Source organism: Phacochoerus africanus, chromosome 6 (assembly GCF_016906955.1).
Source record: "Phacochoerus africanus isolate WHEZ1 chromosome 6, ROS_Pafr_v1, whole genome shotgun sequence".
Taxonomy (NCBI): domain Eukaryota; kingdom Metazoa; phylum Chordata; class Mammalia; order Artiodactyla; family Suidae; genus Phacochoerus; species Phacochoerus africanus.
In genome coordinates, this window is record NC_062549.1 from 105392144 (window position 1) to 105410354 (window position 18211).

Below are 18211 nucleotides of genomic sequence, written 5' to 3' on the forward strand. Positions count from 1 at the left end.
AACTATTCCAAAATCCTATAGCTGTATGAAGAAGGGAAGAGTCTTCAGTTTATGTCTGCGTATATTTTTACTCTTTTCTCTGGCAGGGTTTGCTCGTGCAGGTGTAAACTGGGCCCACCTTGGCAGACGACCCAGAGAACCTGAGTTTATCAATACTCTAGACAATGAGTATCTTCAAATCAATTACTGTCTCTGATCCTTGTCCATGCAACGGGTAAGCATTTGATTGCATACTATCAGCACACAGTAGAGAATGGCTGAGTATAGAAAGCAAGCCCCACTATTTCTTTGGCAGACAATCAAGGTTCCTTTAAACAGATCCATCAAAAATCAACTAATAATTTGAACTGAATTACCAAGCCATTCACAAAAACAACCCAACATTCACCTGCCCCACAAATCCTGGGTCGGACACTTTTCTCTCTCCTGACTTGACTCAAAGATCTTTTTTCACTTGCTCATTTACTCAAAAGGCCTGTTTCACTTCCAAAATTTAGAGCCTAAGAATTTAATCTTCAGTAATCTATTCATTTAAAACATTCTCTTGACCATAAAATGGATCGCAATCTATAGTCTTTCTTACAATGGCAATTCCACTTTCCTATTCAATCTATCATTAAAATTACCTCAGTTCTCACCCCCCCTTCTTTAAGGAATAAAAGCCCATTTGGGGTGGGGGGCGGGGGCTTTTCTCCCCTCTCCCAGCTGTCCTGGGAGCTATTTGCCTTCCTGGAGTAAAGACTTTGCTTGCTTGCAAAAAAAAGAAAAAGAAAAAAAACCCTCAATTTTCAGAGAAAGAGGTTTGTGGGGTTTTGGGGGGGCGGGGGGTTGGGGGATGCCCAAGTTCCTGGGTTTCTGGGCTAGGGATCCATTCTGAGCCACAGCAGTGACAACACCAGGTCTTTAACCACTAGGCCACCAGGGAACTCCCTTGACATGTTATGTTTAAGAGGGCATCAAAATTATGCAAGGGTGAAAATGTTCCCTAAAAAGGAAAAGTTTTTAAGTTGAAGTAATCACATGCAAAAAGTAACAAAATGTAATGTGGGGTTTCAGTTTATTTTCCAAGTTTTACAGTATAAAAAATGTAACAGGTAAAGTGTTTTACAGTTAACTGGAATGGGGGACCCAAAAGCAAACAAACAAACAAAAAAAACAAAATAACTCCGACGCCAGGTACACTATGCCCCTTATAGCCTCTAACCTTGTTACTGATGTTACAGTGAGCATAGGCTACAGGGCATACGCCCTGTGAATGTAGGTAAATATTACGGGCAGATGGTTGCTGGTAGCGTAGTTCATTCATTCATGTTTGAAATGTCTCCAAAGAGCCCACCACCCAGGTCATGAGAGAAATCACTCTCAGATTTTGTCATACATACCTAGTGATTGTGAGTTTTGCTAAACAGCAAAATTGCCCCTCCTAGTTACGAAGTGCAGTATTAACTAATAAGAGGAAACACAAGACACCCCTGGCCACATCTTTGCACAAACAGCTACGGCTCCGTCGGAGAGAGACAGATGGTTTCATCGCTGAGCTTGCTGGGTTGATACTGGATTCTAAATCCAAAAGTGTAAACATGTAAGGGGAACTCAACACAAAATCGATTGTCAAATAAACTTCCCTGGAGTCAGACCCGGCCCGGGCCTCTCTGGTCTTCTCTGTAGCATCTCAACGTCTCGGTGGAGGAAGCGGTCATCACAGCAGGAGATAATTCACTGCCCCAGGGAGCCACTACCCACCCCGGCCCTCATCCCGCTGCTGTCCTGCACTCTACGCAATAGTTGTTGTAAACAACGGCTTTGAAATCAAATTTTGTTAATCATGTCATAATTCAGGAGTCCCAGAGGAGTTGGCTGTCTAGTGAAAGCCTATTGTGAATCTATTATAAAAATAAGAAAGTATCAGCAGAGTTTGGATTTTCTTATTAATTTTTTAGAAGGAAGATCAGTACAAAGTGAATTTTCCATTATTTCTATACTGAGGGGCACTGGCACATGAAAAGCAACTGCCACCCCTCTCCACCTGGCCTCTGACTTGAGGATGATGGGTTAACTGTCTAAATTCCTTACAAGGTGAACTGATCCGACTTGACACCTGCGGATCAGACGCCCAGGTGCTCTGACTAAATTCCCTGAGCAACAGTCTCTGGCCCTCAGAGATGAAGCTTTCCCAGGGCCAGGGCGTTGGGGGGTGGTTAAAAAATCAGAATGAAAGCTCATGTTCACAGGGAGAGCTCAGATAAATACAGGCAAATACAAAACGAGATACTGTACATTCACTTGTATCCAAATATTGTCTCAGTGCCAAGAGAAGTGCCAAAGACACTCAAGAGAAAAGCCTGGGGGTTGGTCACGTTTGCCCCCAAGGCTCACGATAAGAGTGTTTTTATCCCACTAAAACAAGGACAAAGCACGGATGTTTTCAAGCTGAGGGACGTTATCAGTTGTAGATTCCTGGCGCCATACTTTTCACTGCGCTGCTTCAGGTGTCAGAAATCCGCGTTGTGTTGGGGAGACTCTCCGACAACCCACTGAAGAGATTTATGTTACAGGTGAAACAAAACAAACTGGGTTATCGAAGCAGAAATGGGACAGGCCTGGGAAAAGGGACACAGAGTCCTAGAATCTAATTTCACGCAGTAGTTTTACACTTCCTAGCTACCCTCTGAACACGTGTCTTACTCATTCCTAGTAAGTAGCAGTGCTGAGAGGTGTGTCACCAGCCCTTTCTGGTTCCCCACTAAAAGCAAACAGCAAGAGAGAAGACGGTAATTGAGCAAACTGAACCAAAACCCAAAGACACTGGAAGAGACGAAAACAATGTTTTCAGAGTCCTGTTTTACATCTGCTGATGAAACCTCTTGGAGGGCAAATGGGGGGGGGGGACATAGTGGGATGCAGAGTGCCTGCTGAGAACAGCCAAGTCAAAGACAGAGGCCAGTCCCAAACCTCCCGAGACTGGGCTGGCAGGCAGTCTGTCTCCCATCCCAACAGGGAGAAGCTGCTGGGGCAACATGTTGACAAAGCCTCAGAAAGAGGCCACCTCAGGTCAGGAGGTGGCTAAGTCTCAGCCCCTGCACATCCCACACCCCTGCCCCCTGCGCCACCAAGGTGCACACCTGCTCAAGCCTGCAGGGCGGGACAGGCAAAAGCAAAGGGTGGCTGCCAGAAACTATAGCACCAGTCCTACAGCGTGCAACACTAGCAGGGGAAGGGCGCCTCTCATGTGCTTTCCAATGAAAATCCAGAGAAATCTGCCAGCCCGGTGGAGCAGCTTTCCCCGTCACAGCTCCCGTGCAAACTGACAAAGAACAGAAGCATTCCACTGCCAATGAACCCCAACCCTGGGTTCTGAATTCAAGGTTAAGTGTCCTCAGATCTTTCCTCCACATCCCCAAATGCCAAATTATTTAGGTAACACCTCAAGGTTCAGTGAGCCAGGGACTGGAATCAAACATGACATTTGAAAGTTCATTTACTCGCCCTGAGAGTTTAGGCGAGACCCTCCCTCTTTGATCACCCATTTCTCTCACCTGTAAAAGTGAAATAGCCCCCACCGTAAAGGAATGCACATTCCAGAACAGCACCTAACTTAAAAGACCTGATAAATACGTCTTACTACCCTTCTCTCTCGTCTTTGATCAAAATCTGTCTTGGCAAAAATGTGATCCCAAATCGGATATTCTGGGCATCCATTTGGTTAAAGCTCAATATGATGGTTTCAATGTAGCGGCTATAGCCTCTCATTCACTGCCGCACTGAATACCATTCAAAAACTGTGCTGTGGGCTTAAGAACGACTCATGTTTGATTTATAAAGGATTACGACAAAGTTAATGGTAGGAAATTCACAGCAGTGATTTATTTTGTGTAAAACAAAATCCATAAAGCATACACACTACCCCGAAGTACTTAACACTAACGCTTTAGAACCGCAGGGTCTCTGTTGGACTAGTCAAATATTATGGCACCACTTCTGGGCTACTTTTTAGTAATCAATCTTTTTAAAAATGAAGCTCAATTTTTAGGTTCTATTGAGAAATCTACAGTAAGGCTTCCAGGGTCGTGAAATTGCAAGAGTCCTCCTCAGGGAGCTTGACGTTTCTTTCTTTGTTTCTTGCTATTTTCAGGTCATAGGGTCCTGGGGCAAGAAAGAGCCTAATGGACTTGCCTGCAGGACAGCAGACTCTCCAGAAGACATCGCTGTGCTAAAGCCATTTACTTTTGGGGGGAAGCCAGTGTAACCGAGGGAAAGGAGTAAAGGAAGGGAGAAGTAGCTGGCTTTAGAGTAATCCCCCAGAAGATGGGTGCAGTTAGGAAATCTCTCCAACACAGAGCATATGCAGAAACACATGAGCTCACATCCACTCATCCATACAAACACGTCCACAAGTAATTTTCTGAAATACACACCCATCTGCTTCAGATAACACAGATGTTCGGATGTCTAACATAAACATGCTGTCCTTCTGCTAATTACACTCAGAGAAACACTCACACACACAGAAACACATACCCCCAAACAAATATGCGTCCCTGGGTGGGAGCCTTACATGGCAAAGGCCACTTGGAGGAGAGTAAACCAAGGACCCGGCTTGGTGGTGACTTCACGAGTGGCTGCAATACACACCCTCCTGGGGGAGGGGGAGGGGAGTAAGGAGGGTCATCAGCTGTCAGCCCCAAGGCTCGTGGCTTCCCACAGAGCCGCAGGCTCATCTAAACCCATCAAGACAAAGCGACCAGGAGACACAAGAATGAGTGTCCCCACTACCACCGGCTATGCTAAGAAGAGGGGAGCAGCTCATCCCCACCCAACACGCACCCCACACCCGCAGAGCCACAATCTCCCCACCGCAGACCCCCCCCCCCACACACACACAGCCCTCGGCTCCCAGGGCCCATCTACTGTACAGAATGTGTCCTGTGTGTAGATTTGAAAAGGACAGAGAGGGAGAAATGGAGATGATGACGGTTGGGCAAAAAAACTGGTCCAACATTTTCTCTAGGGATCACTTTGCAAAACTGAGCAAAAGTATTATGTGTTTCCATTTAACGTAATGAAAACAATGGATGCACCACAAATCCCTTCCAGCTCTACGAACGCAGACGTCAATGTTCCGTTTGTGGACGACGAAAAACTGTCATCTTTGAAAGTGACAGAAATTATTCCCCGGATAAAACGTCACCAGGGAAGAGCGTGATCTCAGACACACACTCCTCATGACGGTTTTTCTACTTCTTACTGGTTAACATTCACATTTTAATAACTTAGATGGAAAGTTATAGGAAATCTATAAACACTTAAGGCAAACAAGATCTTGTCCCCTCTAACAGGAACTTACTAATCCTATGAGCCCGGGGCACAGTTTACCCCTTTTAAAAGGAATAGCCTGTGGGCTGTTACAGTTTCAAGAACTGAAATAGAAACACACTGTGTTCAGCTGTGTGAGGCAGCTCTTCTGAAACCTTAATTTTTTTAAAATGCCATTTACATTGTTCCCACTGCAACAGTAACTCAAGCTGTAAAGGGTTTGCAAGTGCAAAGTCTTGATACAAAGATCCTGCATTTTATTATGTTAATCTTTCCAAAAGGACTCAATACAAAGTCAGTGTAAAAAAAAAAAATCGATATTCAATTTAACACGGAAACAATAATTTCACAAAGTCTGACATTCTCCTATGCAAAGACTGGGAGAAAGAGAAAGGGGTAGAGAGGAACTAAATTCTTTAATTTAAACCTTTCTTCACCCTGCTGGCAAGGCAGGCACCAAAGCCACGAATCCAACGTAACCCTTTCTGGACTGTTGTTTTGTTTTGTTTTTTTGGCCGTGCCCACGGCATGTAGAAGTGCCCAGGCCAGGGATCAAAGCTGCCTCACAGGAGTGACCTGAGCCGCAGCTGTGACAACACCGGATCCTTAACTGCCAGCCCACCAGGGAACTCCCTGGACTGGTATTTTAAGACAGGGTTGGAAGCACAGTATTTTAGAATGCTGATGCATTTGGTGTCATCGTGAATCATATATATATATTTATATATATATATATACACACACACGTATGGCATTTCTGCTGGGTTTCTGACACAGCAGCCTCTGCTATATTTAGTCTGAGACAGTATAACCTTTATACCCAGCCAAAGTCTCATACACATTCACCGTCCCTTGCCCAATCTCCCAAAATATATTCCTGAGAAAGACATCATCATAAGGAATGTCCAGCTTGAAGGGACCTAAAGGCAAAACTAAGAAGAACAAAAAGCACCATGGTGACATGGTGCTTGTTTTTCATAAATGGAAACCGTGCAGAGTCCCTCTTGGCGCTACGCCACACCAACTGGTGTCCCCTTCCTTCTTTTCCAACACATCTTTGACCCGAAGGCTGGTGATTCAAGGAACACGCTTTACTTTTTCAGGTACAGGTGTGACAAATATCCAAAGCCCATTCTGGTTTAAAACAATACTAACAAACACTGCACCGCTTGTGGAATGCATCGCCATGCGAACACACACACAAAGCCCGTCAGACTGTGTCATCCTTTGCTAAAGCAAGGTGACGGGTTACCCTCAACACCTGGGAAAAGCGAGAGCGCATATTTTGCAAAGATTTGTTGTGGACACAGGAAGGCGGACGGAGGCAGCGAAGGTGGCTGCAGGGCTCTGCCCCGCGGCGCTTCCACCCGCACCCCGGCCCGCTGCTCCCCGAGGCCCGGGAAAGGCCCACTAAAACCAGCTGCATCTAAGGAACAGACCGCACAGGTGTCCTTCTGGACCGTGAGACTGGCTCTCCACTCTCTTTTCCCCGAATGCTGCAGCTTGCCCATGCCCTCTCCTCACTTTACCGCCATCTACAAGGAATGAAGCACCAGGGCCTCAAGAAGCCCCTTCTTGCTGGTAAGGGGCGGAGGCGAGGAGCGCACAGTGACGGTGGTCTGAGGCCTGGGACTGGATGCAGCAGTTGTCACTGCAGTGGGGGATGCCTGGTCTCCCTGGGCGGGCAACCTGTTCTGGAGCTTTGTAAGAACGCGTCGCCTGGGAAACAGAGGCTCCGAGCTGATCGCGCCAGTCCCAGAGTCACAGCATGGGTCTTCCCCTGGTGGGTGCGGAGCAGCAGGAGGAGGACTGGGAGGGGACAGGCCCCTGCCGCAGCCTGAAAGGGACATCCTAGCTGGCATGCTCCCCATGGGATCTATTTGCTGGCCACTCCACCCTTCCCTACGCAAGCAAACAATCCGTGGGGCAGACTTAGGCTGTGCCTGGAGACGGCGGGCACACATGAAGAGCCTGGTCCCGGGTGGCTCTGATGGCTGTGCTCCCCGGCCGGGCCTGCCAGCCAGGTGGGGTGTGGGGTGCGTGTTGGGGGGGCAGGACGGAGTGGGGACGGGTGGGCCACCCCAGTGTTAGGAAAGGGCCGCTGGCTCAATCCGGTAGGGAAGCAGGTCAGAAACGGAGCAAGCAGGTTCTCTTTGGGGAGAAAAAAAAAAAAATCCTTAAGTCTGTAAACTGACAGTGCACGTCCGTTGTGTTCTTTCTCTGCAGAACCTGAGGTGACAGAGAACAAAGATGAAGGCAGGCGTTTTGTGAACAGCCCGTGGCTCCTGCGGTGCAGATGTGTCCTGTCTGGTTCCCTGAAACAGGACAGAGGTGCGTCCCCTTGACGCCCACGAGTGGGACGGCCAGAAGCAAGGGGCAGGGCCAGGTGCTGGACAAAAGGCAAGGATGCGTTGTAAGGCGAGGTTCCCAAGAACCTCCAGCTCCGCTTTGGTTTGCAGCTGTCACAGAAACGCCGGGGAACGGCTCCTCGAGACACCCCATCCACAAGCCAGCTGTCTGCAGTCACTGTCTTCCAGGATGGACGTCTTCGGCTTCCTTCCAAATAAAGTGCAGAGGGTCAAAGGACCCTGGTCTCTCATCTGCCCGTTCAATCAGCAATGAAGAAGAATAAAAACAAAGACGTCCCTCTGGTACACATATATCTCTCTATATATATTCTTTTTTTTTCGTTTTTTAATAAAGCCACAAATATAGAACTGTTAAACTGACGTCTCGGACTGCAGGCGAAGGACAAATTTGTGAGATTTGGGGTCTATGAACTCTTCCGAGAGCACGATGAATGGGATTTTCTTCACAGTGACTACGAGGCTGAAGTCCAAGCATTTGAGGACGAAAACGAGTCCATCCCGCAGCCCGTTGGTCACGGCCTCGTCGCTGACGAGCCGCCACTGCGTGGAGAGCCAGCGTTCCCGGTCATACTGCAGCGTGGGGCCGGCGCTGAGGTACCGCTCCAGGAAGGCCTGCAAGGACAGCAGAGGGGCTGTGAGGGAGCAGGCACCGGCTCTGGGTGCTGCTGTCGCAATGCCGCCTGCTCTCACGCCTGGGGGACAATGCTCTCCCGGCCACACTAGGACAGCCTAGCCTATGACACCCAATTCCACCTGCCCTGCACAACTGTATCCTTGCCGGGGGGACAACGCCTCAACCTTCCCCCTCTCCGACCAGATGGTGTGGAAGGCGGGAAGCACAGGGGCGGCTGGTGCCCACATCTGCCCCGAAGCAGTGGCTGACACACCAGCCCGGTGCAAGAGCCTGGGCCAAACAGCACAGGCCATGGCTTGTACTTGTTGGTAGGTCGGCTTCCTCCCACACCGAGCGCTCCTCAGGGCAAGTGCCAGGCCCGGAGAAGCGCTCTGGAAATGCGAGCCGAGGAAACGCAGGGATACCCTGGTTCGCACAAGCACACGTGCTCTGCGCTTACTGCTGTGTGCCTTTGGCCGGGCCCCGCAGCCTCTCTGTGGGTGGGGCTGATGACAGGACTAACGCACAGGCTGCTGCCAGGATGACCTGGTGACTCTGTCTCAGGGGGCAAGATAAGGACAACCAACGAGAGCGATGGTTCTGCTACGTTGGACGGCGTGGGCACGCGGCCAGGCCAGGGGATGAACGGGCCCCACGTCCACCTCCCGCCCCCAGGCTCCTGGCTCCAGCAGCAGCGCTTCGCTCTGCGGGTTCCCCACCGTCCATCCCCCTTCCCATGGCGCGGTTCCTCCTGCCGATTGTCACCCTTCAGCACGTCCCTCCTGGCCCTTTAAATCTTCCCAAACCACTCCCTCAAGCTCGAGAACAGCTGAACACGTCATCCTTTAAGTGCCTCTCATCATGGGCACGACTCCCGTGTGACACTTTACTTTCCGAACAATTGCTGCCGACTTGCTGGTCTGAGCCCCGCACTGAACTATCCTCTCTGGGTGGGCAGGTATCTTTTAAAATCCGGATTTCCCAGGTGCCTGGCATATACTGGGGGCTTGATGGCATGGGGGTGACATGGATAAGCGCATCCATTTAGCGGCGAGAAAGAAGAAGAAGAAACGGTGAACGGGGATCCAGGAAGAAAAGACTGGGATGGATCCCTCTGGTCCTAGACACAGGTCCCGGACGGTTTCCAAGTGGGATCCTCCTCCATCCAACCTCACTGCTGCCTGGCACATTACTGCTGGTCTGTAAGCATATGTCCTAAGGCAGAAAGGACGACTGTGCCTCCACAACACACACGCAGACACAGATAGCTCTTGTGAATCACAAGAAAAAGAAAGAGCTCAACAGGTAGAGAAATAAAAGGAAGAGAATAATTTCTAAAAGAATAAGCAGAAATTTAAGATATGCAAAGATGTTCTATTACATGTTAAATATGAATTTGAATAATGAAAAATATATTGCCTTCCTCTTAGATGGGCAATGATTAAAAAGAATAACACTCAATGATGTTCAAGTGTGCGTGCGTGCGTGCGTGCGTGTGTGTGTGTGTGTGTGTGTGTGTTGGCCGGGGGGGGGGGGGGGGGGGGTGATAAACAGTCTTATATCCTAGAGGCCAAGTGTGAAAGAGTGACACCACTTAGCAGGACAATTTGGCAGGATCTGTGCCTTTGATCCAGCTGTTCCTCTACCAGAAATACATCCTTCTGAAATAATTGCCTACATACACAAAAACACATGTAAAAAAGGGATTTACTGCAACTCTGTTTAGGCCAGGGGTTGGCAAACTTTTCTCTAAACGTAAATATTTTTGGCTTTGCAAGGCACGCACTGTCACAACGACTCAAGGTCTGTCCTGGTAGAGAGACAGCAGCTGTCGACAATCTGTAAATAAAGGGTGTAGCTGTGTTCCAGGAAAGCTCGATTAGCAAAAAGAGCCAAGCCCTCGTCAGACTAAAGAACGATCTTACTCCAGAAGTGCATCAGTAGGCAGTCTGTTAAACAAACCCCGGTATTCAGTGGGCTAAGATGCAGCTATTGGAGAGAAAGAGTTAGAGCTGTGTGAAGGCCTGACATGGACAGACAGCCAAGAGCAGCTTTAAGTGAAAAAACCTAGTATCCACACTTTATCTATATAGTTTGAGATCCCATTTCTGTTTTTTGGTTTTTGTTTTTTTCCTATTTCTGCTTTGAAAACACACACCCACCCTGAAAGAATACACACCCAGTCTTTATATCAGTAAGAACTGTCTGGATTAGGGGAATCAAAACTTCACTTTGTACCTTATACTTTTCTTTCTTGCTTTTTTTTTTGCTTTTTTTGCTTTTGAGGGCCACACCCGTGGCATATGGAAGTTCCCAGGCTAGGGGTCAAATCGGAGCTACAGCTGCAGGCCTACACCACAGCCACAGCAATGCCGGATCCGAGCCACATCTGCAACCTACACCACAGCTCACTGCAACGCCGGATCCTTAACCCACTGAGTGAGGCCAGGGATCAAACCCTCATCCTCATGGATACTAGTCAGGTTCGTTAACTGCTGAGCCACGAAGGGAACTCCCATTATACTTTTCTTTAATGTTAAGATTTTCATGCAAATATTATTTTTTATTCAGAAAAGTATACTCTTTTTCAGTGAAAAAGAAAGCCCTCAGGAAACCTTTTTAAAAACCTTGAAAAAAAGGAAAACAACCACTTCCATTCTGTGTGGCACGAGCTATCACTCTGTACACACAGACTTACTGGGCTCACTTGCAACCACAGCGTTCACACTTATTTGTATTCTGCATTTTGTAACTTATTATTATAGCAACAAAGAGTCTTCTGTGCTTTAATAAGTAATGTACCAGAATTTATAAGCTACTGTTCTATTTTTAAGTTATTTCCAGTTTTGAGTGAATACAGACTATTTTGCAAAAACTCACCTGCACGTATATTCATATATATGAGCTGACTGTGCTGAATACTTTTTCCAGGAGAGGGGCTAGTAAGTCAAGGAATATGAAAACCCATGTTGTTTTCCTAAGTGTCATTACTGGTTAGCGACAATGTCATCAGCAGTTGTGTACATTCAGGGCAGTGTCTGAACACAGGTCCTTATACCAACAGTAACACTACCTACCAAGTGCACATGTGTATGAAATGTCAAGGTCATTTACGCTCTACCATGTGACTGACCTGTCATGCTGCCATTTTTACTATAATTCCCACACAACAATCCTACCCACAATGATAGGTAGATACTATCATTATCCTCATTTTATAAAAGAGGAAACAAGTGTAAACTTAAGGCTAAGTCACAAAGCAATTCGGTGGTGGAGCCTGGAGGTGAACCCACTTCTATCTGAAGAGCGGTCATTTGCTGAACCCTTACTCTGTGCTGCCTCCTTGGCCACATCCGTCTAGTAGATGCATGGCTGTTTGCAACATCCCCCGCGGTGTGCTCACGTCATAATCCAAAAGACCATTTAGTAAAACTAAACCCACAACAGCCCCAAAATGCCCAAGTGATGGCCTTGTTTCTACCGCTGATAATCAAAGCTATTTCTTTGGTCCTTCCACTAGGACAGATGCAGTTTTAAGCCCTGCACAAGAACGGACTCTTAGTTATCACAGCAACCCAATGAAGTAGACACTAGTATTATCCCCAATTTACAGGTTAGGAAACCGAGGCACAGAGCCATTAAGCTCCTGGCCCAAGGTTTCCCACTGGCAGAAAGGAACAGAAAGCCAGGTTAGAATGAGTCAACCAGAAACGAGAAACCAGAGTACCCTGAGCTGCCACCTGGACCATCTCTAAGTGAAAGTCTTTCCTCTGCTTGAATCCAGAGGCCTCCAAAGGCAACTTAAAAAAGCAACTGTGCCAAAACCGCACCAAATAAGTGAGAATCCCTCATTCTTATTCACTGGCGCTTGAGAGAAGCCTCTGATGTTCGCATTCCTGACTACCCCCTGAAGTGGGACTCCCCGAGCTCGGTGACCAGCCGCACCTTGGGGGTCATGCTGTTGGTGATGCAGAAGGCCAGGTGCTGCAGGATGCTCTCCATGCTGTGGTAGTGCTGCTGCCGGGTGGTGCGCAGGTACTTCTGCAGAGCCCGGGCCATGGAGGGGAAGATGGCCTGCGCGGCCTCCCTGGGGTCCATCACCTCCCCCGGGGCTTTCTGCTGCTCCTCGGCCTGGAGACGCTGGATGTGGATGAAGGCCTCCTCCACCGCGACCACCAGCCTGGAGGGGCCGAAACACAGGCATCGGGGCCGTGGGGCGGGGCCCGAGGACAGAGGCAGACAGAACCCGGGATGACGTCTGCCCGCCTGCTGTGCCCCAGCCCGCCACCAGCGCACCCACGGCTCCCCGTCCTCAGCTGCCACTCCAGATGGCGGGGGTCGGGGGGGTGGGGGCGGGGAGGCAGGAACGGAGAGGAGGGCAAAGGCAAATGCACTGCGGGGAATGGGGGCTTCAGGGGAGGAAGAAGGAGCCCTGGAACGAGGAGGGGACCACTCTCAATTCTGTCACTAATTTGGGAGACTCACTTCGTCCTTTTCATCTGTACAATGAAGGGTTAGAGGAAAAGAGTTTTGGGGTCCCTCAAACTCTGGCTGCATAAGGCTCTGCGTGCACTGAGGGGTGGCCGCTGGTGCGGAAGCAGCCTGACAAAGACCTGGAGCTGTATCTCCCCCAGCCGGCCGCCCACACCAGCAGCCCCTGGGAAGGAGGAAGGCAGGGGCCCAGCACACAGGATGAAAACCGTCTTTGTCCACTTTGGCTAATGTGCTCAGATCCTGGAAACCAGCAAGGGCCTGGGGATATAAGACGGGCTCGCTCAGAGTGTGGGCTCAGGGCCAGCAGCTTCATCATCAGTGGGGAATTTCTAAGAAATGCAAATTCTTGGGTGGGCCCCACTCTAGACCCACTGAAAAATAAGTAACCTCTGTGGGTGGGGCCGGAACCTGACCTGAAATCTGTGTTTTAACAAGCCCTCCGGGTGATGCTTTTGCATGCTAACGTTTGGGAACCACTGGAGCAAGATTCCCTCTGAAGGCCCAAGCAGTTGTGCTCATCAAGTGAAATTTCATTTGATGGTTTAGAAAGAGTCTTGGAGGGGATGCTGGTGTGGGGGGTGGGGCCGCATACCTCGCTCTCCGCTTCTTCACCCGCCGTTCGTGTTCCGCCTCCTCATAATACAACTCGTTGTGACTCGAGTCCCTGCGCCGAGCAGCTGCTGCGATCATGGCCCGGGACTGACCAGTGGCATTGTTACTGGGGCCTTTGGGGGAAAAGACAGGGAGGAAGGACAGTTTTAAAGCCTTGGGGCTGTGAAACAGAGCAGAAAAGCAGTCTCCTGACTATCAGTAACCGACCACCCATCCCCTGTGAAACACATACACAATCCCCAAAGCTACCCTCCAGATGGGGGAACAGGACCCCTGCTCTGCACTCAAAATGCTCCCAAAAGGAAGGAAATCTCCCGAAACCCCGATCTGATGAGTGCAAATGGAAAAAGAACTCCGAAGGAGAGGAAGAATGCTTGATGGTTAAAGTCTTGGCCAAAAATACCAGGCAGGGTGTACTGAAGATGTTACTTACCGTCTGTGACATAAAGTTCCAGTCTGGCCACAAGGGCAGCCCCCACATGGCCTTTCAGCAACCAGAGAGGGAGAGGGTTGGGGAGGACAGGACAGGAACGAGAGAGTCAAGGCCCCCGGAGACACTGACCACACACTAGAACATGGGCCACGCTGGACTGTCACGGTGGACACGACACTTACAGAAAATAGAGATGCCTGGGGTCTTGCAATACGTCGTGTTTATCACACTGAGCTAGAACTCCTGGTCTCATTCCCCTGACCGTGGGCCACTGCAACTTTTCGGAAGGAGGAGGCAGGGGGCATTGTTTTCTTATGTATCCTCTACTTTGAAATGACCTGGCTTACTAGTGGGCTTCCTAGTCTTCAGATCACAGGCAAAACAGATCAGCCCTTCAGGATTCCCAAGAGAAGGCACATCTCATAGAGTCAAAAACAAACAAACCGAAAAAACGGGGAGGACAGTGTCACCAAAACTGACGCTGCCTATATGTCACTTGACTTGCTAACAACATGATCCTCTTTGAGGCTTTGCAAAGCCCTTGCCCTGACCCAGGGTGCCCAGGAAGAAATGCCACCATGTCCAGTTTCTTGCACTGAACCATCGGATAGCCTGAAACACGTTTCTGACGTCCCCCAGCCTGGCCCCTGGCCTCCTGCCATCCACTCGAATGGAGCTCGCAACCAGGACTGGAAAACGCCTGGAAGAATCTCCCCAGATGCCTGCACTGTGAATTCATCTTAATGGTTTGGGGCAGCTGAGTCTTTGGGCAATTTATCCACATTTTGAAAAGTAGTCTTTTCCTATGAGCTTTCAATGGAAGAGGTTCACAGCAGGCAGCGGGAAACCCATGACTATTGTTTCATATAGTTTCCATAAAATCCCTAAATGAATGAACCGCCTACATATGTAGACTGTAAATCTGCATTTCTCTAAAAATGTTTGCCAGCAAAAAAAAAAAAAGGAAAGAAAAAGAAAAGAAAAATCATCCTGAAATGAGACCATACCATAAAGGCAAACACTGAGGAGACAGAACCAAATGGAAAACATAGTTTAATCTAAGTAGTTGCCCAGCAGCTCCCGGTACCCACCCCAGATACCACTTCAAGGCACGTACCATCTACGTTGTAGACCTTCAGCCCGGCCATGTGCTTGGCTGCTCGGAATTTGGAGGCTGTTAGGAGGTTGGGGTTATAGATGGTGAAATCTTTATAGTAGTTTTCCAGAACCACCAACGCGGCTCGCTGGATACTGAGAAAAGACAGCAAAGTTTTTTCCATGAATAAGCAGATCCTATGTGAAAACAATCCTTCTTTGGAGTCGGGCAAGAGAGCCAAACACCAAGGATAACCTCACCCAGGAGGCGCCTGGGTTTCACCACACCTGTTGCCTCCAGGATGAGAATTTAAAGATGAAACTGAGTCCCCCTGTCCAGTGGCTTCTGTGCCCTCTCCCAGGCTATGTCATTAGCTGAATCCCGTTTAGCCAACAGGCGATAAGTGTCTAATTTAGATCTATTTCGGCTACACAGCACTTTCCTCCTTCTCCCAATTTACAGATGAGCAAACTGAGGACTCAAAAAGGTCAAGAGGAGTTCCCGTCGTGGCGCAGTGGTTAACGAATCCGACTAGGAACCATGAGGTTGCGGGTTCGGTCCCTGCCCTTGCTCAATGGGTTAACGATCCGGCGTTGCCGTGAGCTGTGGTGTAGGTCGCAGACGCGGCTCGGATCCCGCGTTGCTGTGGCTCTGGCGTAGGCCGGTGGCTACAGCTCCGATTCAATCCCTAGCCTGGGAACCTCCATATGCCATGGGAATGGCCCAAGAAATAGCAACAACAACAACAAAAGACCAAAAAAAAAAAAAAAAAGGTCAAGAGACGTAGCAGACAGCCACAGAGCCACTGAGTAAAGGAACAGAGTGTAGATTTAAGCTTCCCAGGTCCCACTGCAGTGTTTCTACCTGCACCTTGTTGTCCCTGGAGGAAGGAACATTGGGTTTTCAGTTTTCTACAGATCAAAAGGACACCCACCCTGGACAGGGTGCACTTGAAAGAGGCCGGCTGCAGACTCGAGGTAATCCTGATTCCGCCTCTTCATCCCATCCAGCCCAGGCCAGCAGGAGCTCCTCCTCCAGAGGAAGCAAGACCCTCTTCCCTGAGCCCCCTGTGGCCTCAGCTGAGACCTCAACTTTTTCTTGGTCTACAAGGCCTCCTGCTGCAGGGGCTGTGGCCTCCAGGCCTCCACAGGGGTCTATGGAGGGGACTCTTCCTGTTCCAGTGACCCACACTCTCCAACCTGCCCCTGCTCGGCCCCTCCGAGAGCAGTGGAGCGGCGAAGAGAGAGCAGGGTGGGTGAGGGGGGCCCACACTCAGTCGCAAAAGAACATGTTCTTGGTCACAGAAGCAGCACACTCACCATTGCACAGTGACCTGTAATAACACAGCCAGGGTTTTGACATACCTCCTCTCACTGGACCCTTACAATCACCCAAGGGAAGAAAATCGAGGCTCAAAAAAAATCTATGATCTGAGGAGTTCCCTGGTGGAGCAGTGGGTTAAGGATCTGGTGCTGTCACTGCCACGGCTTGGGTCACTGTGTGGCACAGGTTTGATCCCTGACCAAAGAACTTTCACATGCCGCAGGCGCGGCCAAGAAAGAAGAAGAAAAACAACAACAACAACAACAACACCTATAACCTGCATGCAGGATGCATCTACCAAACAGCGGAGCTGGAACTCCAACCTGGATTTCAAACCTCCCACTTGTGCTCCTTCTCCCAGATGTGTGGCCGCTGGAGGACAATGTACAGGAGTACTGACCTCGCCAGGTCTCTAAGATGTTCACTAACCACAAGCGTGCGAAACTCCACAGAATTTGTATCTTGCCCTTTATACCTTTTCTTCCTGGTTCCCTGCTAAGTAGATGAGCCTATAACGTACAATAGCCGGGGCACCAGGATAGAGCTGCCTTCAATTCCTGGATAACCACGCTGCCCTCTACAACTCTCTGAATGGCTTGGGGATCTTCACGCTAAGACAAGGCAGGCCCTAACCATTAACTTGACACTCTGTCAAAGCACTTCTCAGCTCCCCCTGGGGCTGTGACCCCAGAGTTTAACAGGGAGTCCAAAAACAATCTAGAAGTCAATCAGCTAACCTCCTTGGGAGCAGAGTCACGGCAATGCTTTCCTACGTATATCTGCCCACGGTGCCGTGATCGATAGTCTGCATTCACTTAGGACTTTGTATCAATCCAGATAGGCACACTCACGCGGAGCTGGAGAAATGTGGCAAGACCAGCCTTGCATAATACAAGTATAAGATTCCTAAGAGCAAATCCACACTCGAAAGCCCTAGTCATTCAGTTACTCAGTCACCCACTCATCTCGCTCATATTTAAGTTGCTACATCAGCCAAGCCTTGGAGGCAAAGACAGGATGGGAGGAGCTTCTCCTCACCAGGCCCGTGTGGAACAGCAGCTCTGTGACCAGGAGCTGGAACACACATGGGCCGAGGACACATAGAGGAGGGCTTGGAACCACCCAGGATTCAGGCGGGTGCAAGAGCAGCTTCCGGAGGAAGCGAAGTGGCCCCCTGAGCTGAGGTTTGTGTGCCGTAGGTCTTTGTGCAGGAGTGCCCTCCGCTTCCACCGACGGCCCTGCAGGGCAGATCCCCAGCTCAGCACGGCCCAGCCTCCTCTCTGCCCCTCTGTCTGGGGCACGCTCCCATGGGCAGGCAGGGCACTGGATTTCAATCCAAATCTCGATTTTTTTTTTTTAAGCTCCCACATGCATCCTGTGGGTCTCGCACTTGTTCAGCTTCAGTATAAATAGAGAAAATGGGCTTTGAGGCACCCGAGTGAGGAGCTCTGTTCAGGCTAAGGGATCGCTGCTCTAGTGCAGCCGTCTGATGTCGAGTCCAACCCCAAGTCTAAGGTCTTTTTCATTTCTGTCCTGGCTCTTAATTCATGCTCTGGATTGGTTGAGTTCATGAGGTAACTTCAACGTAAAAGAAATCTCTGACTGGAGTTCCCACTGTGGTACAGCAAGTTAAGGATCTGGTATTGCTGCAGCTGTGGTGTACTTGCAGGTGCGGCTTGATTTTGACCCCTGGCCTGGGAACTTTCATATGCCATGGGTATAGCCAAAAAAACCAAACCAAACAAAACAAAAATCCCTAATATATCATTTGACACCTACTGAGGGGACACTCCGCAGGGCACCCTAGCATTGGCCTACGACATGGCCCCCCAATGCCAGGATGCAGGAGCACCCCGGTCCTCAGCCAATGGCAGGGTTTGGAAGCCTCCCTGCTTCTACTCCTTGGCATCTTGCAAATATGGCATCTTGCAGGGCCAGAGCAGGGCTGACTTCTTTCA

At 49.5% G+C, this 18211-nt stretch overlaps 1 protein-coding gene across 2 annotated transcripts in view; it reads right to left on the bottom strand.

Moving 5' to 3' along the window:
- Nucleotides 1-1040: 1040 nt before the first annotated feature.
- The window catches only part of VANGL1 (VANGL planar cell polarity protein 1), a 57697-nt gene continuing 40526 nt past the window's right edge, over nucleotides 1041-18211 (bottom strand). For both annotated transcript variants that reach the window (XM_047784928.1, XM_047784929.1), the window contains exons 5-8: nucleotides 14952-15085; nucleotides 13382-13514; nucleotides 12241-12475; nucleotides 1041-8294 (exon numbers count right to left, since the gene is read on the bottom strand). In XM_047784928.1, the coding sequence (XP_047640884.1) occupies nucleotides 8034-8294; nucleotides 12241-12475; nucleotides 13382-13514; nucleotides 14952-15085 (763 nt within the window). In that variant the 3' untranslated portion in view covers nucleotides 1041-8033. The remainder of the gene's footprint in view (nucleotides 8295-12240; nucleotides 12476-13381; nucleotides 13515-14951; nucleotides 15086-18211) is intronic.